The sequence below is a fragment of the Microcebus murinus genome, chromosome 9 (assembly GCF_040939455.1).
Source record: "Microcebus murinus isolate Inina chromosome 9, M.murinus_Inina_mat1.0, whole genome shotgun sequence".
Taxonomy (NCBI): domain Eukaryota; kingdom Metazoa; phylum Chordata; class Mammalia; order Primates; family Cheirogaleidae; genus Microcebus; species Microcebus murinus.
The window spans coordinates 96,764,307-96,791,948 of record NC_134112.1 but is presented as its reverse complement, the minus strand read 5'-3'; the positions used below and the strand labels follow the sequence as shown (position 1 = coordinate 96,791,948).

Below are 27,642 nucleotides of genomic sequence, written 5' to 3'. Positions count from 1 at the left end.
AAACCAACTACTCTTCTGCAGTTCCATATGTTTGTATATTGAAGAATTTATTCAAAAACATTTAGCTTGACTAGCACTTTGAGAGGCTGAGGCGGGAGGATCGCTCAAAGTCAGGAGTTCAAGACCAGCCTGAGCAAGAGTGAGACCCCATCTCTACTAAAAATAGAAAGAAATTAGCTGGACAACTAAAAATATATAGAAAAAATTAGCCGGGCATGGTGGCACGTGCCTGTAGTCCCCGCTACTTGGGAGGCTGAGGCAGGAGGATTGCTTGAGCCCAGGAGTTTGAGGTTGCTGTGAGCTAGGCTGATGCCATGGCCCTCTAGCCCAGGCAACAGAGCAAGAGTCTATCTCAAACAAACAAAACCATTTAGCTTGAGAATGATATTGTAAGACTTTGAGGTTTCATATTTTTACTGACTGAAATTCTGAATGAATTTAGTGTTTAAATTTGTCAATAAATATTATTTATGAATCATGTGGGTTTTGTTGGTCATTGACCAAAGTAAATTAGGCAGACTATCTTCTTATTATGATGAGGACATATTTTGGGGAGCAAAGATTATGTGGATACAATTGGGAAGAGAAAATAGCCAAATATCACTTAATTTTTTTGAACATAAGCCAATATTAACTCCTACTTTAAATGGGATTAGTGCAAGTGAGATGAGATGAAAACAGGATTCTACTGTTTATGTAAGCTTGAATCTGAATGATCAATACATTAAAGTCTAAATTTTCATTTTATATATATGAAGTTCTTTATGAACTCTTCAGTTGTCCAAAATTTGTTATTTAGGGATTACTTGAGATTATTTCCTTTTCTTTGAATTTCCTGCCTGCTGCTGCTGAACAGTCTTGTGTGTTTCATGGCCTTTCCCAGTGTCGTCTTCCCTGTTGAACCTAGTCACAATTCTGGTCCCAGCCTATGCCATCGTGTCCTCCAGTCAGTCTTAGTCCATTCTGTTTATCAGAATTATCTTTCTAAAATTGTTTTTAACCAATACCCTGTTCAAAGACCTCGTAAGACTTAGACCTATCCTTACTTTGAATTAGTCTCTTTAAACATGTACTTCAGAACTGTCCAGTCTTCATCTACAGTTAGTGTCATTTTTATTCTTTATTGAAAATTATTCCTTTCCTCCCATCATTGTCAGCTTTCTTTCCTTTGTATTCTTAAGTACTCCATTCTCTCTGAACTTTTCTTTGATTGGCCCCTTTCCTACAAATTTACACCCTTTTTCTTCCCTGTGTCTTCCAAACCTTGATATGAACTCATCTGTCATCTTTACCAGCACTGTCAAGTTTGATATACATACTGTTCATCTAAGTATTGAAATATTTTACATTTTTGTAGAATATTCTTGTTTTATATAAATATAAATCCTTTAGGTATAAACTTTAATGGATTATTGATACTCTATTTTACATCCCTAGAATTTTATTATATTGAATATTTTGAATTTGATTAAATAACTAGAAATCTTATGATAGGTTTTTGGTATGGATATTTATAGTTGATCTTGATAAACTATATTTCATCAGTTCTAAGACACATAACATTTGAAATAGGAATGTGTCTTAATTGATGATGCCTCATCGTAATCTGGAACATTTTTTCCTTTCTTAGAGGAACAAAAAATAATGGTAAGTTTTAGCCGGACGAAGAGCGAGACCCAATCTCTACAAAAAATAGAAAAATTGGCCAGGTGTAGTTGCGTGCACCAACTACTAGTCCCAGCTACTAGTCCCAGCTACTCGGAAGGCTGAGGCAGGAGGATCGCTTGAGCCCAGGAGTGGGAAGTTGTAGTGAGCTATGTTGACGCCACTGCACTCTAGCCCGGGCAACAGAGACCTTGTCTCAAAAAAAAAAAAAAGTAAGTTTTTAATTATTGATGATATATTAGATTAAGTATAGTGTTTTTTCTTAAATTTATTTTTTTCTTGTCAACAGTTTTTCTCAGATATGCTTATTGGTGAGAGAAGTCTTTTATTCCTTGATAGATTTTTGAGTTTGCTGACTAGTATCTTAAATCTGGAGAACTGGTAAAGACATCTACTTATGAAAAAAAAAGTTAATGTTTTAGTTATCTCACGTTGACTTTTTAAAAATATTTGGATACTTAGCTTTTTAAATACTTGTTTTACTTTTTAGGTGGAAGATGAAACTGTTTTGCATAACATTCCTTATATGGGGGATGAAGTTTTAGACCAGGATGGCACTTTCATTGAAGAACTAATAAAAAATTATGATGGGAAAGTCCATGGGGATAGAGGTGAGCCATTTGTTTGTTCTCTTGGAAAATGACTAAAGAATGGAGATGTACTTTGGATTATTAAGCAAAAGTGTGAAAATAAATTTTTAATATTAAAATTCAGTTTTTGGCCGGGCGCGGTGGCTCACGCCTGTAATCCTAGCTCTCTGGGAGGCCGAGGCGGGCGGATTGCTCAAGGTCAGGAGTTCAAAACCAGCCTGAGCAAGAGTGAGACCCCGTCTCTACTATAAATAGAAAGAAACTAATTGGCCAACTGATATATATATAAAAAAATTAGCCGGGCATGGTGGCGCATGCCTGTAGTCCCAGCTACTCGGGAGGCTGAGACAGAAGGATCACTCGAGCCCAGGAGTTTGAGGTTGCTGTGAGCTAGGCTGACGCCACGGCACTCACTCTAGCCTGAGCAACAAAGTGAGACTCTGTCTCAAAAAAAAAAAAAAAAAAAAAAAATTCAGTTTTTCACTGGACTAAAAAGGACTAGCCTGGGCTCACAAGTCCACAATTTTCATTGTTTTCCCTAAGGCTTTTTACATTGGAGGGTCATATTTGCCACCTGATAATTATCTATAGTTGTTTATAACATAAGTTACAATGGCAATACATGTAAATTAAATAGAGATTGTTTGAGTGTATGTAGACTTTAAGATTCTTTAGTATTATTAATAATAACACTAATTAAGATTGGAGCTCTGCTTTTGTGGCATATGGGCTCCAAAAGGCCCTACTGCTCGAAAATACCTTTCACACAAGCTACTGCGGTTCCTGAAGTTCAATTTTTAAGAGTCATAGCTTCAGTTTTTTTTATTTTTAGGAGGGCCTGGTAAAGTGTCTGAAAGAAGGGTAATATTTGTAGTATCATCATCATCCATTGTCTTTATTAGTGGAAAGTAGAGTCTGAAGTGACCGGTTAAAGGACAGATCCATTGTTTGAGAGGAGATTTACTCCATAATTATAGTAATTCCTGGAGGACTGGGTCAGTACTAGGCACTGGAACGTGTTGGGGAGGGATGATTCAAGAGAAAGCGGCAGGTATTGAAGGTAAAATCTGCATCCTGACTTTGCTTAAGGCTAGTTCTAAAAATGATTTTATCTTTTCCTCCCCTCATTTTAATAATAATGTTGTGCTAATTGATAGTCTGTGGCTATTTCTTCCAAGGTAGAAAAAGCATATATAAACTTTCATCAATACTACTTTTCCCTATGTATTTCTGACACTTGACTTGATGAATTTCAGAATGTGGGTTTATAAATGATGAAATTTTTGTGGAGTTGGTGAATGCTCTTGGTCAATATAATGATGATGATGATGATGATGATGGAGATGACCCTGATGAAAGAGAAGAAAAACAGAAAGATATTGAGGATCACAGAGATGGTATGTCTGATTATTAGGTTTCTGTGTAGCCAGTATAGCATTCTTACAAAAACAATAGATCAAAAGTAGAACTTAGTTCCTTCTCTTTTTCTTTCATTGTTAAGTATCACATTGATAGTATTATGATCAAAATTAGAATATTATTTGCAATATTTCATGATCCACTTAAGCGTCTTTGTTTACTTTAGCTAGTAAAAAAACACACTCTTTTTTGAGGGGGCTTCACTTAGGCAATCATCATAATCATCATTGTAATATATAACATATTGATCATTTAGTACTATGTACAAATTGTATGCTTATCACTTCATGTGCACCAGCTCACTTAATCCTCAAAACAGCTTCATGAGGTAGATATTATTATCAGATCCATTTTATATGTGAGGAGATACATTTAGAAAGGTTAAGTAACATATGTAAGATTACACTATTGGGAAGAAACAGAATCCTGAACGCTGTGATGATAATCTGGGCCTAATTGACTCCAGGGCCCATGCTTTTAACCCCAATACTAGTTTTATTACTTACCAGCAAAACAGCCAATCTTAAGAGCTGATAGGTGGTGTTCTCTACTTGGCAAAGCTTATATTAAAGCAGCATAGAAGAATTTGGGAAAAAATTGTAATTAGAAGTATACTATTTTGGCCGGGCGCTGTGGCTCACGCCTGTAATCCTAGCTCTTGGGAGGCCGAGGCGGGCGGATTGCTCAAGGTCAGGAGTTCAATACCAGCCTGAGCAAGAGCGAGACCCCGTCTCTACTATAAATAGAAAGAAATTAATTGGCCAACTGATATATATATAAAAAATTAGCCGGGCATAGTGGCGCATGCCTGTAGTCCCAGCTACTCGGGAGGCTGAGGCAGGAGGATCGCTTGAGCCCAGGAGTTTGAGGTTGCTGTGAGCTAGGCTGACGCCACGGCACTCACTCTAGCCTGGACAACAAAGTGAGACTCTGTCTCAAAAAAAAAAAAAAAAAAAAAAAAAAAGAAGTATACTATTTAAAAAAGACAACAAAAAAGTACCTTAATGATCATCTAGTTCAGCTCCATTTTATGGATGGGGAAACAGACTAAGTGATCAGGTTAAGTGATCAGCCCTGGTTCAGTTAGTAGCAGAGCTAGGATTAGAACTTAGGTTTCTGCTTCTTAGTGCCTTTTTATTTTTTCTCTCTTTTTTTTGGAGATTAGGGTCTTGCTCTGTTGTCCAGGCTGCAAAGCAGTGATGTGATCATAGCTCACTGCAGCCTGCTAAAGTGATCTTCCTGCCTCTGCCTCCCAAATTGCTAGGATTACAGGAGGATCTACCGTGCCTGGCCTTCCCCTTGCTCTTAAAACCTTTCAAATTTGAATTTGAATTTTGTGTTTGACCTATGGGCATACCAGACACGTGAAATGTCATAGATGTAAGTGAAACACAAAGTTGATGATTTCTTAGAAAATCACCTGTGTTACAGAGATATAGTTGGATAGAGAAAACGAAAAGATTGAAAACTTGTTTACTTCCGTTCTTTTTTTCTTCTTTCGTAATTTTCCTGTTTAGATAAGGAAAGCCGGCCACCTCGGAAATTTCCTTCCGATAAAATTTTTGAAGCCATTTCCTCAATGTTTCCAGATAAGGGCACAGCAGAAGAACTAAAGGAAAAGTAAGATTTGTTCTTTTGTGGCAAACTTGCCCTGTATGGTATGTACCTCACCACTTTGGTTTATTACAAATGAAATTAATACAGCTGGCGAACCACCCCACTTCATTGGTTCACAGTGTTTGCGGGATACTTGAAGCAGTATCTGTATATATGTGTTCTGTTTTGTACTCCGAAGCATTTCCTGTAGATACATATATATAAACATTATGTATGTATACACATACACATACATGTATTTATATGCACATACCTATAATTTACAGTAGCACATTTAGAGGAAAATTTCCCAGGATACTGGTAGAAATTTTAGTACAGTTGATATTTAATTAAAACAAATATAATATCCTTTTTAATGATATACCTGGATCATATTAATGAGTTTGATTCTTGATAATACCAGGCATAACTTTTTATCTAAATAAAGATTGTTCTAGGTTAGAACCATTCCTTTGTGTTTTAATCAAGATAAACATAAAAATGATACATGGAAACCATTTAGAAACTTTATTTTCAAAAAAGTGATTTTTGTTTCATGTTTACTTACATTTTTCTTGGTTAATGTCAGATATAAAGAACTCACCGAACAGCAGCTCCCAGGCGCACTTCCTCCTGAATGTACCCCCAACATAGATGGACCAAATGCTAAATCTGTTCAGAGGGAGCAAAGCTTACATTCATTTCATACGCTTTTCTGTAGGCGATGTTTTAAATATGACTGCTTCCTACATCGTAAGTGCAATTATTGTACGTTTTCATTTTTTATCTTTGTTGTGGAATTATGTCTTAAAGCAAACGTAGAATGTGCTATCATTTATTACAACTAGAATGTATCATTTAATCTTGTTAAATATTGGAAAATATGTTAAGATCCCAGTATTGATTTTACTTTGTTGCTTGAGGATTGCTGTGAAATCTTTTGCATGCATTTAATTTGGACTATTGTTCCCACTAATTCAAAATACAGGTCAGTGATTTTTCCATAAATGCTAACTAAGCAGTTTTATAATAAAACTATTATTATGAATTAGCTGATAGCCCAGACCAACACTACTGATATTGATGAATAAATTGTATTGAATAAGAAATTGACTAAAAAGATGTCTTATAAATTCTCATCTGTTTAGAGTCAAATTTTTTTTGTCCTCTGAATAAGTTGCATTTTAAAATACCTGCATTTGAATACAAGTAAAACATAAAATGTTCCTAATGAAATTTAAGTATGGTACATACAATAGTACTTTCCCACCCCAACATTTCTAGGGAATGAGATTCCTTAGTAACTTTTCCTGGTTTACAGAACTTAAATTATTTAAATGCAGTTTAAAAAGCATCAACTGCTTTTGAGGTACATTTTGAAAATATATTTAATACTTCCTAATTTTCCTAAATAGAATAGTTTATTTAATAAGTTTAGCTTTTCCCATATTATATTTTAGTGTGTTATCTATGGCATTGTAATACCTTTAGGGGCTTTTGAGTCTATGTGAAGTTGTTTTCCCCTCTACTAAATGGCCACACATTGCTGTCCCAATTTGAGTTCCCGTGCTTGCCTTTTACAGATTATCCCCTCATCATCCGCTGGTGTAGCTTAATGTTAATAAGCTTGTTCAAGCAGTTATGTTTCACCTCCTTGTAAGTTTTTGCTCTATCTACTTGTATTTGCTGCAGCTCATAATTTGCAGACTGTGTGTATTGGTCTGGAAGTATTAAGTTTTGTTTTTGTGTGTGACATGTTAGTGTTTTAGTTATCTTAAATTAGGAAAACTTGAAGTATATTTTTAGAATTATCATTATATTTCCATCTCCATGTTGCTGTTGTCTGCACTCCTAATCTAGTTTAAATTGATGATTTGGTGGTTTTAATAATCCATAGTAAGTCATCCATTTGTTGGTTCAGCTGTTGGACTGTTAATCCCTTAAAATAGTTGTGTTTAATTGTCTTTTAAATCTCCTTTACACACCATCATTTTACATCTAATTTTTATTAAGAATATTGTAAATTGTGTTCAGATATCATTATAGCAAAAGAATTGGGTGGAAGCTGTATTTTGAAATCATTGAAAGGATCCTTCTAATTTGTTGTTTATAGATACAGCATTTAATATACCTTTTTTGTTGTATAAATAAACCACAGATATAGGATACTACTTTTAAGCATTATTTATTACAATTATTTTATTGTGCTATTTAGAGATGAGTAATTTTTTTTTTGAGACAGAGTCTCACTCTGTTGCCCAGGCTAGAGTGCCATGGCGTCGGCTTAGCTCACGGCAACCTCAAACCCCTGGGCTTAAGCAATCCTTCTGCCTCAGCTTCCCGAGTAGATGGGACTACAGGGCATGCACTGCCATGCCTAGCTAATTTTTTCTATATATATTTTTAGTTGGCCAATTAATTTCTTTCTATTTTTAGTAGAGACAGGGTCTTGCTCTTGTCAGGCTGGTTTTGAACTCCTGACCTTTAGTGATCCGCCCGCCTTGGCCTCCCAAAGTGCTAGAATTACAGGCGTGAGCCACCGTGCCTGGCCTAGAGATGAGTAATTTTGATGAACCGCGGTCGAACCTGTTAATTATCTCATTTTTAAGCTGGGAGAAAAAGAGGGAAACATTTTACCTTAATAAAGGTTTTTATGGGACTAGTAAGCTGCTGCTTGCAGCATTTAGTTTTAGTAGCAGTGGGTCCAACACTGCTAGGCCCACCTTTCTTTCTTTTTACACTAGAGCCAATGTCTTCATAATTTAGCCTTCACAAAATCTACAGGTATTTCATTGCTTTGTGCTAACTTTGATAAAATGCCACACACTGTATATTTTTCTTAGGTTAAATAAGTTGTTAAATAAATCATTAACTATATACAGTCATGCATTGCTTAACAGTGGGGATATGTCCTAAGAAATCCATTGTTAGTCTCACTGCCTTTTCCTGGGAAAGAAAAAAAAAAAAAAAGAAATCCATTGTTAGGCAGTTTCGTCACTGTGCAAACATCATAGAATATACTTGCACAAACCTCAGTGGTATAGCCTACTACATACCTAAGTTGTATGGGATAGGCTATTGCTCCAAGGCTACAAACCTGTACAGCATGGTACTGTGCTGAATACCATAGGTAACTAGAACACGATAGTAAGCATCTAAACATAGAAAAGGTACAGGGAAAATATGATGTCATAATCTTATGGGACCACGGTCTCGTGTCATTGACTGTCATTGACTCAGATGTCATTATACATTGCATGACTGTATGTTAAGCATAGCATTTTGTGCTTTAGTTTTTTTTGTTGTTTTTTTTTTAAATCTCTACATTGAGAAATCTGTAGTGCTTCCTCATAGAGTTGTTATAAGAATTAAATGAATTAATGTGTGTGAAATACTTAAAATAGTTCCTGGTTCCTACTAGCTATTGTGTTTTGGGTTTTTTTGTTGTTGTTATTTTTGTTTTTTTGAGACAGAGTCTCACTCTGTCACCCTGGCTAGATTGCAGTGATGTCATCACAGGTCACTTCAACCTCAAATTCCTGGGCTCAGGCAATCCTGCCTCAGCCTCCTGAGTTGCTGGGACTATAGGTGCATGCTACAACGCCTGGCTAATTTTTCTTTTTTTGTAGAGATGGGGTCTCACTCTTGCACAGGCTGGTTTTGAACTCCTGGGTGCAAGCGATCCTCTTGCCTTGGCCTCTCATAGTGCTAGGATTACAGGCATGATATTATTATTTTTTAAATAGATCCTCATTCAGATGTTTTACATTTCAAAAAAATATTAAAATGTGTCCATGGGACTGCAAACTAGTTCAACCTCTGGAAAGCAATTTGGAGATACCTTAAAGCGATACAAGTAGATCTACCATTTGATCCAGCAATCCTATTACTGGGCATCTACCCAAAAGAACAAAAGTCACTCTATGAAAAAGACACCTGCACTCGAAATGTTTATAGCAGCACAGTACACAATCGCAAAGATGTGGAAACAACCCAAGTGCCCATCAATACATGAGTGGATTAATAAAATGTGGTATGTGTATACCATGGAGTACTATTCAGCTATACGAAACAACAGTGACATAGCACCTGTTGAATATTCCTGGATAGAGCTGGAACCCGTTCTCTTAAGTGAAGTATCCCAGGAATGGAAAAATAAACACCATATGTACTCACCACAAATTGGTATTAACTGGTCAACACATAAGTGGACATAATAGGAATAACATCTATTGGGTGTCAGGAAGGTGGGGGGAGGGAATGGGTATATACATACATAATGAGTGTGAAGGGCACCAACTGGGGGATGGGCACACTTGAAGCTCTGACTTGGGGGATCAGGGGGGGCAAGGGAAATATACGTAACCTTAACATTTGTACCCCCATAATATGCTGGAAAAAATTAAAAAAGGGAAAGAAATGTGTCCAGAGAAGTCCCCCTACAGCCTCTGTCCCCCATCTATTGAGTTTTCACCTCACTCCACTTATATCTTTTACAGTTTCCTTGGCAAATATAAATATATTCTTCTCTTTCCCACCATTTATTCAAATGGTACCATAGTGGTCATCCTTTTCCCTTTTTTGACTTAATATTGTGGGTATTAGTCCAATCTGTACAGCGGCATAGTTACTTCAGGAGGCTCTGTAACTTACACAACTGGTTGCTTAAAGCAAACATTTGGGTTGTTTTTGAGCCTTTTGCTATAATGTTGCCACAGTGTAATAACCTTGCACATACCTGTACCCATTTCCCACAAGTTCAAGTTTCCTGGTAAAACTTTATTTAAATATTGCTAAATGTCCTGCCATATAAAGATCTATCAGCAAAGTAAGAGTGGTTTTTTTTTCAGAATCCTGTCAATAGAGTGTGTCACCAAACTGATTTTGATTTTTTTACTGATTTTATAAGTGAAAGATGGTTTTTAGTGTAGTTTTAATTTGTGTTTTTCTTCCAAATGAGGGTATCTTCCTATATTATGTTCAAGAGATTTATATTTTATTTTCTGTGAACTATTTTTCTTCTTTAGCTCATTGGTCTTTTATTCATATCTAGGGGCTCTTTATAATCAGGATTAGGTTTTTTGAGATGAGTTGCAGTTTTTTTTTCTAGTATGTTGTTTGGTAAAAGTTCCACAAACAAAGTTAAAAATTTTTTTAAAGTAGTTGAATTATGAATGGCTTTCTCCATTCCAAAATTATAAAAGAGTTCCTCACCTTTTTTTCTAGCATTTTTAGGCTTCATTTTTTATATCCTCCTCCTTAGCTCCAGAGTTGCCTACTTATTTCAATACTATTTATTGAAAAAAGTTTATCTTTCAGTGCTTTGAGATACTTCCTTCATTGCCTATTGCCATGTGTATAATATTTGGGTCTGTTTTTCAAGTTTGTGTTCCTTTAGTCTGTCTGTCTATGAGGCTTTATGCAAAGATCTCCTGGCTAATCTTGTTTTTCTGTATAAATTTTAGAATCAGTCTGTCTAGTTAAAAAAAAAATTGGTGGTGGGTTTATTGGAATCCCATTAAATTTATAAATTACCTAAGGGTTAATTAAGTCTAACTATACCGGTCTGTTTTCGTGTCCTTTAATAACATGTCAAGTTTTCATGTACTTCTTGTACATTTTTTGTTGAGATTATTTCTGGCTATTAATTTGTTGCTGTTGCTTGGCTTTTTCCCATTATATCTTAAATATTTTGGGCCCTGCTCCTTTATGTCTTCATATTTATAATAGTTGTCTTCATGTTTATAATAGTTTCTTGGTAGATTCTTTTGAGTTTTCCAGTTATGAAATTATACTCTGCAGCTATTGATGGTTTTGCCTTCTTTCTAATCTTTTTAACTTAAATTTCTTTCTACTTTTAAACTGCATTAGCATGTATATTCAGTACAGTGTTAAAAAATTAGTGATGTTAGTATATAGAGATAAATTTTCTTTTTCTTCTGGGTGAGTTTTGGAAAATTGTCCCTTATATCCAGGTTTTGAAATTTATATTGGCTAGACATGGTGGCTCACGCCTGTAATACCAGCACATTGGGAGGTTGAGGTGGAAGGGTCGCTTGAGGCCAGGAGTTTGAGACCAGCCTGAGCAAGAGCAAGACCCCATCTCTATAAAAAAAATAGAAAAATTAGCGAGGCATGGTGGTGTGCACCTGTAGTCCCAGCTACTTAGAAGGCTGAGGCTGGAGGATCGCTTCAGCCCAGGAGTTGGAGGCTGCAGTGAGCAATGATGATTCCACTGCACTCTAGCCTTGATGACAGAGGTAAGACCCTGTCTCAAAACAAACAAACAAAAAATATATAGTTGATCTATGTGTTCTTTAATGATTGTTTCAATTGCTTTTATTTTTGTGAATATTTTCTTGTTTTTATGTATTTCATTTTCCCTTTTTTGATGAGAATAAGTGGTTTATATATTTTATTTTAAAAATCTACTTTACGTATTTTTTTTTCCTCAGAGAACCAGCTGTGATACTAGTTTTTCCACTTTTCTGTTTATGAGTTAATGTTTATATTTTCATGCTTTCTTTTTTGGATTTAACCAGTGTCAAACACTGTATTTAACACAGTGAATTGTTTGTAGAGCACTATTTCAACTTAGGTTCTGATATTTGGTGGGGTTTTTTGTGTATTTTTTTTTTGGAGGGGGCAGTCTTACTCTGTTGCCTGGGCTAGAGTGCCATGGCATCAGCCTAGCTCACAGCAACCTCAAACTCTTGGGCTCAAGCAATCCTCCTGCCTCAGCCTCCCAAGTAGTTGGGACTACATGCATGTGCCACCATGCCCAGCTAATTTTTTCTACATATTTTTAGTTGTCCAGCTAATTTCTTTCTATTTTTAGTAGAGTCTTGCTCTTGTTCAGGCTGGTCTTGAACTCCTGACCTCAAGCTGTCCTCCTGCCTTGGCCTCCCAGAGTGCTAGGATTACTGGCTGGTGTTTTCTATTTTAAGTTAAAATTTTGTTTTATATTTTTTCTTTAACTCATTGTGTAAGGGAGAATTTTTAAACTTCCAGGTGAAAGAACCTTTTTTGATATTAACTGCTTGTATTATTTCTATGTTGATAGCCTTACTGATATTATTGTTTATTATTTAGATGTTAGGAGTGTTTTTCTTTCTTTCTTTTTTTTTTTTTAAAGTAAGGAAAATGGTTTGATGGTAGGGGATTGGTAATTCCTCTGGGCCAAAAACCCAATACCCTAGACTATGAAACTTTTCTATTAGAGGGACTTGAATGTTCTAATGAATCTTGAGGGATAAATGGTTTTGGTTAGAACTGATCACACTTCATATTCCTGATAACTTTTACACCACAATCCATTTTGTAAATTAGAGGCTGGTTTTCCTGCAAACTTGAAATCATGGTAGTTCTTTATCAAGTCTTAAGGCAAAAATTGACTATCTGATCTGTCTTTGGATTGTCTAGTCCCTGTGTTTGAGGAACCATGGGCAGGTACTAAATTGACTTTGGGTATAAAGAAGTGGGTAACAGAACATTTCTAATGGGGAGAAAGCAGGAAGGGAATCCTGAAGAGAATTAAGCATGGGAAAGTAAACTTGGGTTGTCCATGTGTGCTTAAACAGGACCACAAGTAGAATTTTTAATGGAAAAAATGTTTACACGTATTATTACCTGAATATCCAAGGAATCCATTTTAAATCTAAAACCATTGGCTGGATGTGGTGGCTCACACCTATTAATTCCAGCACTTTGGGAGGCTGAGGTGGGAGGATTGGTTGATACCAGCCTGGGCAACATAGCAAGATCCTGTCTCTGGGGGGAAAAAAAGAGAAATTAAAAAACTAGCTGGGTATGGTGGCACATGCCTATAGTCCCAGCTACTTGGGAGGCTGAGGTTGGAGAATTGTTTAAGCCCAGGAGGTTAAGTCTCAGTGAGCTGTGATCTTGCCACTGTACTCCAGCATGGGTAACAGTCGAGACCCTATCTCCAAAATAACAAATAAGTGTACACATAGACACACACAAACCCAATTATGTCAATTTGTCCTTTTTTGATATTATGTGAAAATCTGTTTGAATATTTTTATTGGAATGTGTATTGATATTGATTGAAGAAATTTTAATGTGTTAAATGGTTAGAATTTCAAAGAAGATATTTCAAAGTTTGTAATTGATGGCTGACTTTTTAAAAACATTTTGGAATGTGTAATAGTTAAAAGTTCATATATACTTGAATTCATATTTGTCTTGTAATTAACAAAGTGACTAGCCCCCTCTTAATCTGTTTTCCTCATCTATAAAATGCAGATGATTCTATTGCCTGGGGAATTTTTATGAGCATTCCGTGAGATACTGGCTACAAACTCTTAGTGTGTTTCGCTAGTTTGTTAGATTCTTCCACTGTTGTTGCTGTTATCACTGTTATGCTATGTGCTAATATTGACAGTTTTTATTTTGTGAGGTACTCCTTGATATCTGTGATAGACACATGAAATAATTTATATAATCCCAACTCTAAATATATTCAGTAAGAATTTATTCTTAACAAGAATAAAGCAACAAGGTTGCTTAACAAGTTCTAGTCAGAGTAGTTAAGATCAGTACCTTAAGCAGAAGTTAATGTATAAAACTGACATTTTATACTGATCTATGATCATTTATTTTTATCACAACAAGCTTAAAGTTTTTTTTGTGTGTTTTTTTTTGTTTGTTTGTTTGTTTTTTGAGACAGAGTCTCGCTTTCTTGCCTAGGCTAGAGTGAGTGCCGTGGCATCAGCCTAGCTCACAGCAACCTCAAACTCCTGGGCTCAAGCGATCCTCCTGCCTCAGCCTCCCGAGTAGCTGGGACTACAGGCACGAGCCACCATGCCCGGCTAATTTTTTATATATATATTAGTTGGCCAATTAATTTCTCTCTATTTTTATGGTAGAGACGGGGTCTCACTCAGGCTGGTTTTGAACTCCTGACCTTGAGCAATCCGCCCGCCTCGGCCTCCCAGAGTGCTAGGATTACAGGCATGAGCCACCGCGCGCCGGCCAAGCTTAAAGTTTTTAAGATAATTGGTATATGCTCATGTTAATGATTCAAAGACATTATAAAGATGTGAAGTTATTTTCTTTATTCATGTAGTAAAAAGGAGTACTGAATGAGGTACTTAGGCAAATTATTCTCTTTGTTCCTCTGTTTTCTAATTTGGAAATAGGTGATTGTTAAGGTTTTTTGCAACTCTATTTTTTCTTTTTTTTTTTTTTTTGAGACAGGATTTCACTTGCCCAGGCTGGAGTGTGGTGGTGTGATCATAGCTCATTGCAGCCTTGAACTCCTGGGCTCTAGTGGTCTTCCTGCTTCAGCCACCAGAGTAGCTGGGACTACAGGCATGTGCCACCATGCCCAGCTAATTGTTTTTTTTTTGTAGGGACAGAGTCTTGCTATTTTGCACAGGCTGGTCTGGAACTCCTGGGCTCAAGTGATCCTCCTGCCTTGGCCTCCCAAAATGCTGGGATTCCAGGCATGAGCCAACACACTCAGCCTCTATAATTCTTTGATTCCACAGGTCTGTATTTGAGGTGTCACTATTTTGGTGAAATATTACAAGATTCTAAGAGGCTACTCAGTATATTTTAGCCATTTTTTAGAACTGCCAATTTACTCTCATATATAGGTATAGAGAACAGCTGAACTTGTTGTATAATTTATAAATCTTTTACCTTTGTTTGAAAATGTTTAGGTAAGATTTCTCCTCCAAATTTTATAGGTTGCTTTTGCTATTTAAAAAATAAGTGCCCTCCATATCCATGTTCTCTCTGTTTTGTAAAATTTAAAACGTGTCTTGCCTTAATTTCCTAGTAATTTTTCTCATCAGGGAATTTTATATTATATAATCTCTCTCCCCTTATTACATTTAGTTTGAAATATATTTTAATAACTTTTGGATACTAAAAGCCTATTTGAAAAGATCATGTTTAATATTCTGGAATCTAAAACAGGCAAGACATTTCTAGAAGAGGGAATTCTTTATATGACTATTCTCTCCTAAGAATTGAAGTTTGAAATTCTTCTGAAGGAAATCTAGTCATAAAAATAGTTCCTCTTCAAGTTTTAGGTAAATACAATGTGAAATTATGAATGACACCTTTCAATTTTTTGAAGTAACTTGAGACTATTAGTATGTTAATTTCACAGTTGTTCTTGTTTCTATTGTATAATCTGGCTTAATGAGCATCTAGCTAATTAACAGATACTTTCTAGTTCAGGGCCAGCAGAGGCCGCTCTCTGCATTTGTACACGAGCACGTGTGTGTACTTTCTCAGGAGTGTTTGTGTGTACACGGATACATGCATCTGTGCCTGTGTATTTCACTCAGAGGGGACAAGATCAGTCTATATATATAGAATATACTAGAGGAGGCATCCAAACAAAAACAAATTTTACCAAATATGTGTAGCTAAGTCTGTGTTGACTAGGTGATGAAGATCTTGTTTTTTATTAATAGACTGATGTGATTCCTTGCTGCTGATGTGACCTTAAGCTTCTATATATGCTCAGTCTTGGTATTAGGGATCTTCAGCTGGTCAAAATGTAATCCACTGCCAGATTAATCATATCGTATTAGGCTCTTGTTCTGGAAGAAACTAGCTCACACACTTGACAAAATTTGAACTTTGATGTCTACTTTAAAAACATAACTTTGTCCTCTTTTTTCCTTTCTTCCCATAATCAATCTGTCTTTATATCCTCTTTACATTCTGTTCAACTTAAGTATGGCTTTTTACAAATATTTTTTAAAAATGCTTTGTGAATATGCCACTTGTTTTTATCCAAATTAAAATGATTTTCATCGTGTGTAATTCTCAATTAGCATTTCTAGCATTTGTCCTTGTATAATAACACAAGGAAGCAAGCTTTCACAAATTATTCTCTCAAGTTCACACTGGTATGTGTTCACCCTGCTTTCATGTATCAGTGTATCATCATTTGAATCTTTGCTATCACATTATTTGGGAGTCTGAAGTGTCAAACAATGTTATCTTTCTAAAACCTGTTATGTCTGACCGTTTTGTTTTCCTGTGGAAAGGCACTGATGTGTAAGCTCTCAGTACGTTCTTGAATTGGGTGTAATTTGGGGGATTTGAATATTAGTAATCTGGTGCTCTCCTCTTTATCTTTAAAAATGAGTTTTAACTAGTAACATGGTATCTCTTTCTTCTCCCTACTTAACAAGTTGATGACCTTTTTTAAGAAATCAAGAAATATAGATGTCAGAATCCTTTCGATTAAAAATAGGAAATCTGATTTCATTGTAGAGGGAATATCAACTGCTTATATAGTGATATTAAAGACTCAATTTAAATAAATGTTTATATAATCATAGTTTATAGTTTGTGTGTCAATTATACTTGCAAGGAGAAAATAAAAAATCGCTAATCATTCCAGAATTTACTGTTTTTCCTTCCTGCTTGGGGTTAGAGGAGGAGGAGTGGAGAATACATTTTGATAGTTCAGTAAGAGCTTGAAAGAAGTTGTATAAAGTAATGTAAACTATTTATTAGCAAGATTGTAATCTATTAATTGACTTTTCCAGTGGAATCAGGAAAGTGAAAAAATAAATATTTTACAGTTATATTTGGATTCTTTGTTTTATTTTGCAGCTTTTCATGCAACACCTAACACTTATAAGCGGAAGAACACAGAAACAGCTCTAGACAACAAACCTTGTGGACCACAGTGTTACCAACATTTGGTAAGATTTAGTGCTTTATTGTTCCAGAGGGTATTTGAGAAGTCTTAATCGTGCACTTTGCCTGGTTAGTACTTGGATGGGAGACCACCTGGGAATACCAGGTGCTGTAGGCTTTTCAATTGTAGGCTGTCATGACCCCCCAAAAAAACACGTTTTTTTTTTTACACTTTGGTAGAGCTGATGCAGTCAGCATTAACCTGTCTACACCTATGCCTTTATGGGCCATATAATAGGTAGAGTTTTCTTACCCATGTTGTTTCTTCCATTAGCTCATATGCTGCACATTTTAGTCCTTCATTAATCTTGTATTATTATTTTTCTTTTTTCATCTGTGTTATCTCTTCAGCAACATTTCAAGGTCTTTAGGATCAAGGACTTTTATACATTCCACTAAGTTTGTGAGAGTGTGAAACAGAGATAGCCCACTTAGAAACCAGAAACTTGGTAATCATATGCAGTAGCTCCTAAGCCTTTCTCATAGCTATGTCCCCTGTAGCAGTTTTAGACCCACTGTCATTTTAGCTATATTTATAGGTCCCACAGATTTTTTTTTTAATGATGGAGAAAAGGTAAGGGGTTAGGAAAATATTAGGTAGAAAAGTTGTTTTTTTACGGGTACTATCTTATTTTTACCATTTCCCCTCTTTGAACCAAGCCACTCCTACCTAGGAACTAAATGGGTATATATTCCCTGTTGGATTTTGGACAGAAGATTCATTGAATGGCACCTGCAGAAGGTATCCTATTTTTAAGCAATTTGGTTTTTGTAGAATGAAGTATAAAACTGTTGGCTGCTCTCAAACTTCTCCCTTCTATTTCCACTAAAAAATGGAATTCTTAAGTACTGTTTTATAATATTCTTTACAAGGCAGAATTTTATTTGGCTCATCTAAAATGTTTCTGTGGTCTTTCTATAAACCATGCTCTTACCATTGTTTTATACTTTCTGAGATTGGATTATTATACTTCATAATGCAAAATGTAACTCTTACAGTCTTGTTCTGGAAGTCCTGTGGCTATGTATCCCTCACAGGAAAAAAAACCCTGAATGTTTTAATAGTAAGACAGGAAGTGACAAAGTCACTTGCTTAAGTGTATGTGTTTTATATTTTTCTTATATGCTTTAAATATTACCATGAAGAGGTATGCATTATCTTAAACCTTGAATAGGAAGTCTAACTCAATGTATATTAGGTATATAATTCTTCTTAAGATTCGCTTTTAAGTAGATCGTATGTATATATAGAATTACCTTTATTATATAAAGTATACTTTATATCTTATTATATTTTAACTTAATTATAATCAGTTAACATGTTTGACAAATTCATTATGTAGAACTGTCTTTCCTGATTTTGTACCACTCTAGGAATATATAGAATTCATGTTTATGTTTCTGAAATTTTCAAACTGTCAAAAGCAGATTGAAAACAAGTGTATTTAGGTATGCAAATGATTTGTGATGAATGGTTGGTTACTGTGATAAATTTCTTGACTAACTTGCCTTATGCAGTCCTTTCTTCCACCAAAATGAGTCTTAGAACTTAGTCCTAATGTCTACATTTTTCATTTTGTAGGAGGGAGCAAAGGAGTTTGCTGCTGCCCTCACTGCTGAGCGGATAAAGACCCCACCAAAACGCCCAGGAGGCCGCAGAAGAGGCCGGCTTCCCAATAACAGCAGCAGACCCAGCACCCCCACCATTAATGTGCTGGAATCCAAGGACACAGACAGCGATAGGGAAGCAGGCACTGAAACAGGGGGCGAGAACAACGATAAAGAAGAAGAGGAGAAAAAAGACGAAACCTCGAGCTCCTCTGGTAAGACACATATAATAACTGAGTCCTACTATTGCTCTGAAAGTTTCATATTGTGAAGATTAAGGATGTGCAATACATCGAATAATTTTCTCAGTTGGTTAGTTTTCAGTATAATGAGAAATCTTAAGATCAGAGAGTTCGCTCAGGATGTGTAGCTAAATTGTTACTGATGTTTTTGCCCCACCCCGGGCCTAGCTTGTGATGTTTGCCCTTCTGGACGACTGGAAGTTGATGATCCAGTTTATTCTCACTCTTTGTCCCATTTTCCATCTTTCTCAGATAGGGCATAGTGAAATTCAGATCATTTGGGTTAATATTCTTGATTTTCTATGAGCAGTTTTGGTTAGAAAATGATTGGTATTTACTGATTGGATTTTATTTGTCCTTTTAGCCCTGTGAATTATACACATGAATAATTAATCACAGGCTAAGCCCATCTGCATTCATTTTAGAAAGTGTATTAAAGGGAGCCAATCTCATGGTTTCCATGGGGGAAGAATCTTATTGATATTGTTTCTAGCCTTATTCTAAAATGAGTAACACCTTTTGCTTTTTTCTTAAGCATACCCTAAAGTTTCTTCCCTTTTTAAGTAATTAACTAATTTTTAAAATTGATACATAATGTACATATATTCTCAGTCCATGTGATAACTTTATACATTTACATAATCAAATCGGGTAATTGGCATATCCATCACCCTAAATCTTAATACTGTTGCTAAGAGCATTTGTTGACCTGTGCTTACATTTGGTTTTGTAGAAGCAAATTCTCGGTGTCAAACACCAATAAAGATGAAGCCAAATATTGAGCCTCCTGAGAATGTGGAGTGGAGTGGTGCTGAAGCTTCGATGTTTAGAGTCCTCATCGGCACTTACTATGACAATTTCTGTGCCATTGCTAGGCTGATTGGGACCAAAACATGTAGACAGGTAAGCATATCTAATAAAAATATTGTTAAAAGGGCTTCAAATATAAGGATCCATCGTCCACACTTAAGACTGTTCTTGGTTATTATTAAGTTCCTATTCATCTCCTGAAAAGAATTAAATTTTCTTTTTCCTAAGAGGGAACTGAAAGATCATTCTTCAATGTGTTATAGAATTTCCCCACTTTAGGTAGCAATAGATTTAAAAAGCTATAAGAATTTAAACTTAGTATCACAACTCTTAACCAGAATAAAATTATAGCTACTCTCCCCAACGTGAGGGTAGGGACAATGGTTTCTACTGTGTTCCCAGCACCTAGCAGTGTCACAGAAGTCACAGAAGAGACAAATCTTTCTGGTATCAATGAGTATAAGAATGGTTTGCTTAAATAAGACTTCCTCTTGTCAGGTGTATGAGTTTAGAGTGAAAGAGTCTAGCATCATCGCTCCAGCTCCTGCTGAGGATGTTGATACTCCTCCACGAAAGAAGAAAAGGAAACACCGGTAAGTCTGCTGTAAAGATGTTTAGAGAAATCACCATAGCTGGATGCTACACACAGGACCCTCCCTAAGGGCAGTGGTCAGTTACCACTTGGTCTATTAAAAAAAAACAACAAAAAAAAAACCTGTCATCAAAAATAGACCTGTGGAATCTGGCAATTGCTATTGTAAGAATACAGGAGACTTCAGTAAATTTGGTATTTCAAGGGTTATAAAAATTATGTTTACCATACTGCATTTTGGTTAAGAAAAACATATTTGCTAGCTTTTGCTGTAAAGGCTATTATAAACAATTACTTTAGCGTTTGTTATGAAATGTTCTAATGTGTTCCTGATTTGAGCTCTGGGTCAGTTCTTAGAAGTGTATGTTTTATTCTAGGAGCCTGAATTTTCTACATGTTGCATTGCATTCTGATGTTCTTATCAGTCACCCTGCTTTAATTGTGTGTGACTGTTACCTTCACAAAGGCTTCTGAATGAGTGATTAAGTGTAATAAATGTTTTCAAGCCAATCTGATTTGTAAATGTAGAGCCAGAAATTCAGGAATGGACTATCTGCTTTAATCTCCCCCACCCCTGCCCACCCTGGGAGCAATTAAGATTATGCTTAAAAAGTTGTGTACAGGCAGGCTTATGTTATATTTTGTTACGTTTAAAAAATAAATATAGGGTCACTGTAATTTGGAACTTAAAGAAATTAGTTTTCCCATAGGAATTTAGGCTTTAGTAGATGCTTCTGAATTTTTGGTTGAATTATTTCTGACAGTGTAGCTCAATTGGACAGTAAATGATGCCTGAAATGAAAGTGCCAGTATAATTCACATCAGAATAATCAATAGGGAGACATACCTGCCGCTCCTGTACGTGTGGGTGCTCATGAGTCCTGACCAGGAGCCGTGGAGGAGCAGGAAGTGACAACACCTCCAGGCTTTTTGGCACACCTGGGGCAGGCTGAGTGATTGAGCTATTTCTAGGTAGCTCCAAATGGATGGCAAATGTAAGCTGTGTGGTGTGTGATTCTTGGCTTTAAAGCATTGCTACATTAATCACACAGGTAGATCTAGTTAAGTACCTCTCTGTTGGACTTGTAGCTGTGACTATACTCCACTTTCCCACAGAAGTTTGTCTTTTATTTTGTGTTTCTGCAGGTTGTGGGCTGCACACTGTAGAAAGATACAACTGAAAAAGGGTTCGTATCTCCATTAAACTTCATTATCAACTTTGAAATGTCTACTTTGTTCTCATTTGTTTTAGAATAGTAATTGGATTAGAGTTTGGGTTATTCTGATATCATTGACTTATGTATATTAAACCAATATAAATGGAAGGTGTCTAATGAATCTTCAGTTCTAGTGGAAGCTGACTGGATGGGGGAGTCGGTTAAGGGAGAAGTAATGTTGGATGGGGCTGAGACATGGAGGTAGTGCTCACAAGCATTTGGGGGTGGGGTTATTTTTGCCATTATTTTGTACACAGGAATATTTGTAACATTGTAAATTCAGTAAAGGAAACCCAGCTAAGCTCCAGAAGTTGTAGGGAAGAATGTACTCTTGTAAACTGTGTATGATCATGTCCCATCTCCCTGGATTCATGGGCCTGCTGTGCTGTTATCTTTACACAGACGGTTCCTCTAACCATGTTTACAACTATCAACCCTGTGATCATCCACGGCAGCCTTGTGACAGTTCGTGCCCTTGTGTGATAGCACAAAATTTTTGTGAGAAGTTTTGTCAATGTAGTTCAGAGTGTAAGTATTTTTGCTTTGATGCAATTGCATGAGAACTACATAGGTATTTGGTCAGCAATTTAAAATAGTAACTTAAATCAAAATATAATATGGGAGTGCTCCCTTGTTTACATTAGGAAATCCATTTATCCTACAAGTATTTATCCAGCCCATAACTGGCACCTGCTAGTGTCCTGCCAGTCTCCTAGATAATGTGTGTGTAAGATAGGCAAGATAGGATTAAAGGAACTCTCTTATTCTTTTATCATTTAGATTAAATCATAGTAAAGTTGGCACAGATTATAAGAGGGACCTGGAAGTAGCCACCTAAATAATTTTTGGGCACCAGAAATTGTCAGAGTTAGGATGGTTTCAATCTTCAGAATAAAACAATTAGGGTAGGATTTTTATAATTATTTAATGAAGCTGCACATAAAGCTTGGACACTAAAGAAGTGTTTAGACCTGTGGGCTATTAGAATGCCCAAGGACCATGGATGACTATTATCCAAAGCCTCCCTTAATACCTACTTTATAAATCATAAAACTTTAAATAAATATACCATTTAATAAATTAAAAGTTACTAGGCAAACAAAACAAAACAAAAAAACCCAAAAACTCAATGGTGATCTTTTTTCAGTATTAGCAGCTTTAACTTTGCTGTTACTTCCTTGTCTGTACAATGGCACAATACGGTGTATGTGAAGGTCAAGGAGGTCAGTCAGATGCTCAGGACTTGCCATGAACCTTTCTGCACATTTTTGCATATGATGATGATTGTGATGGCGGTAAGGTTTAACATCTCTCTGAAGGTCAAAACCGCTTTCCTGGATGCCGCTGCAAAGCACAATGCAACACCAAGCAGTGCCCGTGCTATCTGGCTGTCCGAGAGTGTGACCCAGACCTCTGTCTAACTTGTGGAGCTGCTGACCATTGGGACAGTAAAAACGTGTCCTGTAAGAACTGCAGTATTCAGCGGGGCTCCAAAAAGGTGAGTGACAGCTGCTTCTGGGAAATTGTTTGGCTATACCATGCTGTAAATGTCAGGATAGCCTTTAGTAACAGTGATTGTTGAATGGTGCAGCTGAGGAGAGAGAAAATGGTTGATTTCCTTCTGCTTTGGGTAGTCTCTTCAGATTTCTATAGAACACCTTACTCTGATGATAAGAAAAACCAGTAAATTCTGAGAAGTAGCCTTTAATGGTGTTAGCTTTTGAATCAGAGGTATTTTTCTAGTTGTTTAATAGATGATTTGAATTGTTTAAATTAGTAGAACTAATAGTTTAGTCTCCTTGATACAGATAAATAGTGATTTCTATCAAAATATAGAGATCTTTTCTTATCAAATAGTATTTTTAGATTCCTTTCTGTGTAGAGGAAAAGATGAAATTTCCCATGGCAAATTTTTGTAGATTTAGTTCACATTTCTTTAATAACCTTGAAAACAACTCAGCTAGGAATTATATATTTGAAGTCTGGGAATTGTATGTAGGTGATTTGGGGAGGTCAAACTGTTACAGTCTGAACGGGAGGGGACCACACTACCGCCAGTTATTTTTTCTGTAAGACAGAGAAATACAGTTGGCCAGCCATACTGCTCAGCTTTCACACTGACTAAGTCTACGTAGACTGTGTGAATTACTGCTTTCGAACAGGTTTGAGGATTTAGAGCAATAACTAGTGACTGCACTCTGTCAACAGTCTGGCTTTGCTTTCCTGTTTTGATAATTTGATTATGCTTTATTCCCTAGCATTTATTGCTGGCACCATCTGATGTGGCAGGCTGGGGGATTTTTATCAAAGATCCCGTACAGAAAAATGAATTCATCTCAGAATACTGTGGAGAGGTAAGGCACACTCATCACCATACTCGGGGTATTGTGTATAATCACTTTTGTTTTGCTTTGGTTTCACTGGGCAAGTCCCTGGGTTCGATTGGAAATGAATTACTATAAAATGCCTTTTAGTCTGGGCTGGTGGATTTGGTTTGGTTGTAGTCACAGTTAGCTTTTCTCATGTGAGGACAATGGGGAGAAAAGACCTCCACCACAGAGGATCTGTCCTGCGTAATCCACTGCCTGGCTAAGAAGGACCTAGAAAGGACAGTGTCACTAGTCAGAGAAAAATCATAGGACTACCTTGAATTTGGAACCCACCCAACCCAGTTTGTGCTTGGAGATGTGGAAATAGTTCTGAGTTGGAGTCCTTAAAATACCGTTGTTCTTCAATGCGCATGGACTAAATGGAAAAGAGAAATTGGCCATAGTGACCTTGGATGAGTAGTCTGAAAAGTTCCCAAATTCTTTTGAGCTTTTTTGTGTGTTCTGCCATACTTGACCACCTTACACCAGATTAGTATGGCATTAGTATTGCCATACTAATCTTCTCCTGTGTCTTTCCTTTTAGATTATTTCTCAAGATGAAGCCGACAGAAGAGGGAAAGTGTATGATAAATATATGTGCAGCTTTTTGTTCAACTTGAACAATGGTATGTTTCTGTGCTAGAAGGTATTTAGTTCTTTTGAGTTACATTTGGCAGCCTTCTGCTGGCTGAGGGTTTGGAAATGAGGTAGATGAGGTGACTTCCACAGGAAGAACTCCTGGTGTTTCTCATCACATGGCATGGGGGTGGGCTACTTGTTTGAGAGAGGTGGGAGCAGGTGGACTAGGTGTGCAGGAAGTGATCCCTCTGCAGTCCCAGCCCTCTGCCAGTGGGCCTGCACCAGACTCTGGCTAGGATGGGGACATTCTTCATGTTCTCTGCTGTGCTCACCTTTGGGGTATTGAGTAAGCCAGTCATTGCCTCTGACAGGGAAGGATGGGGAACACTGTATTTGAAAGCATCTTCTAGACTTTGCCTGGATATTATCAAAGGACTGTCGGAATAAGGCACCATTTTTCACAGCTGATGTTCTTGGGTAGAATATAAGGCCTTAGTGAGTATCTCTGATGGGGTTATGCTGGGAAGAGTTTAGATTCCATATTTTTGCCATGTTTTACCAGTAGTGTATATATATATTTATAGTTGGTGAGTCATAGCATTTGAGGCAGACAACTATCTTGAATTACCAAGTATTAATTTTAATCTACAACAGCATTTTCTTCCAAATGTTGTCATTTCTTAATGAAGTTGGTTGAATGATTTATTTGCTTTTGAAGGCAAACCCTGAAGTACTATAATTAGTTGTATTTCTAGACTCATAATACCATTGTGTTTATTGATCTGTAACTGAAATTACTCACTAGATTGTACTTATTTTTTTCTTTAGATTTTGTGGTGGATGCAACCCGCAAGGGTAACAAAATCCGTTTTGCAAATCATTCAGTAAATCCAAACTGCTATGCAAAAGGTAGGTACTTACGAAGTCAGAATTACCACAGTCTGAGAACAGGGACGCCATTTTCAATCTCGTGGCAACAGACTCGAATGCTTCTAAGAGAGTTGTTCATTATTCATGTTACTGCTTACTCATACCAAGGTGTCTTGTGCATCTCTCTTTCCAGTTATGATGGTTAATGGCGATCACAGGATAGGTATTTTTGCTAAGAGAGCCATCCAGACTGGCGAAGAGCTGTTTTTTGATTACAGGTTGGTACAGTACATTTCTAACATGATCTAAGGACTGTGCACTGTGGACAAAGGCTCTTTTTTAGTTTCTTGCTAGATCTGCTGGTGGCAGGGGGGTGCTGGGCTCTTTCGGTTGTTATTTGCCATGGGCAGGGAGTTAGGTTATGCTTTCCTGCTATATTATTTATTATCCAAGTAATACTTATTTTTAAAACATAATAAAATCCACATAGAAAGCCCATTTCTGACCCTGCTGTTTGGAGTCCTAGACCTTTACATTCACATTGTACTGCACACAGGCTTGTGGCGCATTTTTTAAAGTAAATGTGGGCCGGGCGCGGTGGCTCACTCAAGGTCAGGAGTTTGAAACCAGCCTGAGCAAGACCCCATCTCTACTAAAAATGGAAACAAATTAATTGGCCAACTAAAAATACATAGAAAAAATTAGCCGGGCATGGTGGCGCATGCCTACAGTTCTAGCTACGTGGGAGGCCGAGGCAGCAGGATTGTTTGAGCCCTAGAATTAGAGGTTGCTGTGAACTAGGCGGACGCCACGGCACTCTAGCCAGTGCAACAGAGTGAGACTCTGTCTAAAAATAAATAAAGTAAATGTGAGCACACTAATACAGATTGTTCTGCTACATATTTGACAATATGTATATCTATGTATATCTTTACTGTTACTACAATTAGATCTACTTTTTTTTTTAATCACTAGAGTACTTATTATACACATCATTTAATATTTTAAAAGTCAGGCACTGTTAGCAGATAACTGCCTGGTCACCCTGTGGGCTCTTTCTGGGAGAAAAACTGTTGGGGTGCTGGGGACACATGGGCTTATTGAATTAGGCTGGCGGTTTACACTGTCAAGCTCTGTAGGATAAATTTGACAAGTCACATGCAATCAGTCTGGGTGTGGTGGCACATGCCTGTAGTCCCAGCTATGCAGGGGGATCACCTGAGCCCAAGAACTTGATGCCACTGCACTCCAGCCCAGGAGACAGAGTAAGATCCTGTGTCAAATGCCATCAGAATGACTATTGTTAAAGAAATCCTGTGGCTAAATATACATCCCATCCAGAAGCTGGTTTTGAGCACCGAGTTGCTGCACTGCAGGGCCTGTCTTTAACACAGACAGGCCCTGTCAGCTGTCTGCTGTGCAGCTGAAGGACAGTTCTCAAGGGTGCCGGATGGGGTCTGAGAAAGGGCCTGCTGTGGCAGAGTCCACTGCCAGGGGCTCCGTTCCAGGCTCGCTGGGCCCCTGTTTACTAGGGCTCCAGATCATGTTCTCTGTAATCTGCCTTCCTGGGGGTAGTTTGCTTGTGAGGCACAGGGCAGAAAGCTATGGGAATGCTTGTAGGGACAGGTTTGTCTGGCAAGTTCTCAGCTAGAAGATTACCCATAACACAGATGTGTGCAGTGCCTTTGTGCATGCAGCTGTGTGATTGGGCGTGTATGGTTTTGTCTGAGATACTGTGATGCACCCACCTAAATCGGCAGGCTTGGCTGTGTTAAATCTCCCTGCATGTTGGATAAGTGGTCGTTCCTTTTCATGTTGTTTCAGATACAGCCAGGCTGATGCCCTGAAGTATGTCGGCATTGAAAGAGAAATGGAAATCCCTTGACATCTGCTACCTCCTCCCCTCCTCTCTGAAACAGCTGCCTTAGATTCAGGAACCTCGAGTACTGTGGGCAATTTAGGAAAAGAAAATGCAGTTTGAAATTCTGAATTTGCAAAGTACTGTAAGAATAATTTATAGTAATGAGTTTAAAAATCAACTTTTTATTGCCTTCTCACCAGCTGCAAAGTGTTTTTTGTACCAGTGAATTTTTGCAATAATGCAGTATGGTACATTTTTCAACTTTGAATAAAGAATACTTGAACTTCTCCTAGTTATTGAGTCATCTTTCATAAAACTTAACTGGTTTTAGAAAAGGACAGGAGACCTGGCGTGGTGGCTCACGCCTGTAATCCTAGCACTCTGGGAGGCCGAGGTGGGCAGATTGCTCAAGGTCAGGAGTTCGAAACCAGCAAGAGCGAGACCCCGTCTCTACTAAAAATGGAAAGAAATTAATTGGACAACTAAAAATATATAGAAAAAAACTTTGAGGCACATGCCTGTAGTCCCAG

General features: G+C 37.1%; 1 protein-coding gene across 7 annotated transcripts in view; it reads left to right on the top strand.

Moving 5' to 3' along the window:
- The window catches only part of EZH2 (enhancer of zeste 2 polycomb repressive complex 2 subunit), a 67,096-nt gene extending 39,692 nt beyond the window's left edge, over positions 1-27,404 (top strand). For 4 of the 7 annotated variants that reach the window (XM_012768160.2, XM_012768157.2, XM_012768164.3 and 1 more), the window contains 16 exons: positions 2,156-2,276; positions 3,512-3,652; positions 5,192-5,294; positions 5,860-6,038; positions 16,878-16,969; positions 18,547-18,787; positions 19,548-19,717; positions 20,123-20,217; positions 21,363-21,403; positions 21,836-21,961; positions 22,753-22,931; positions 23,692-23,787; positions 24,347-24,428; positions 25,210-25,290; positions 25,445-25,529; positions 27,076-27,404. In XM_012768160.2, coding sequence (XP_012623614.1) covers positions 2,156-2,276; positions 3,512-3,652; positions 5,192-5,294; positions 5,860-6,038; positions 16,878-16,969; positions 18,547-18,787; positions 19,548-19,717; positions 20,123-20,217; positions 21,363-21,403; positions 21,836-21,961; positions 22,753-22,931; positions 23,692-23,787; positions 24,347-24,428; positions 25,210-25,290; positions 25,445-25,529; positions 27,076-27,136 — 1,893 coding nt within the window. In that variant the 3' untranslated portion in view covers positions 27,137-27,404. The remainder of the gene's footprint in view (positions 1-2,155; positions 2,277-3,511; positions 3,653-5,191; positions 5,295-5,859; positions 6,039-16,877; positions 16,970-18,546; positions 18,788-19,547; positions 19,718-20,122; positions 20,218-21,362; positions 21,404-21,835; positions 21,962-22,752; positions 22,932-23,691; positions 23,788-24,346; positions 24,429-25,209; positions 25,291-25,444; positions 25,530-27,075) is intronic. The other 3 variants (XM_012768163.2, XM_012768158.2, XM_076006692.1) reach the window with 1 other exon arrangement.
- Positions 27,405-27,642: the final 238 nt, after the last annotated feature.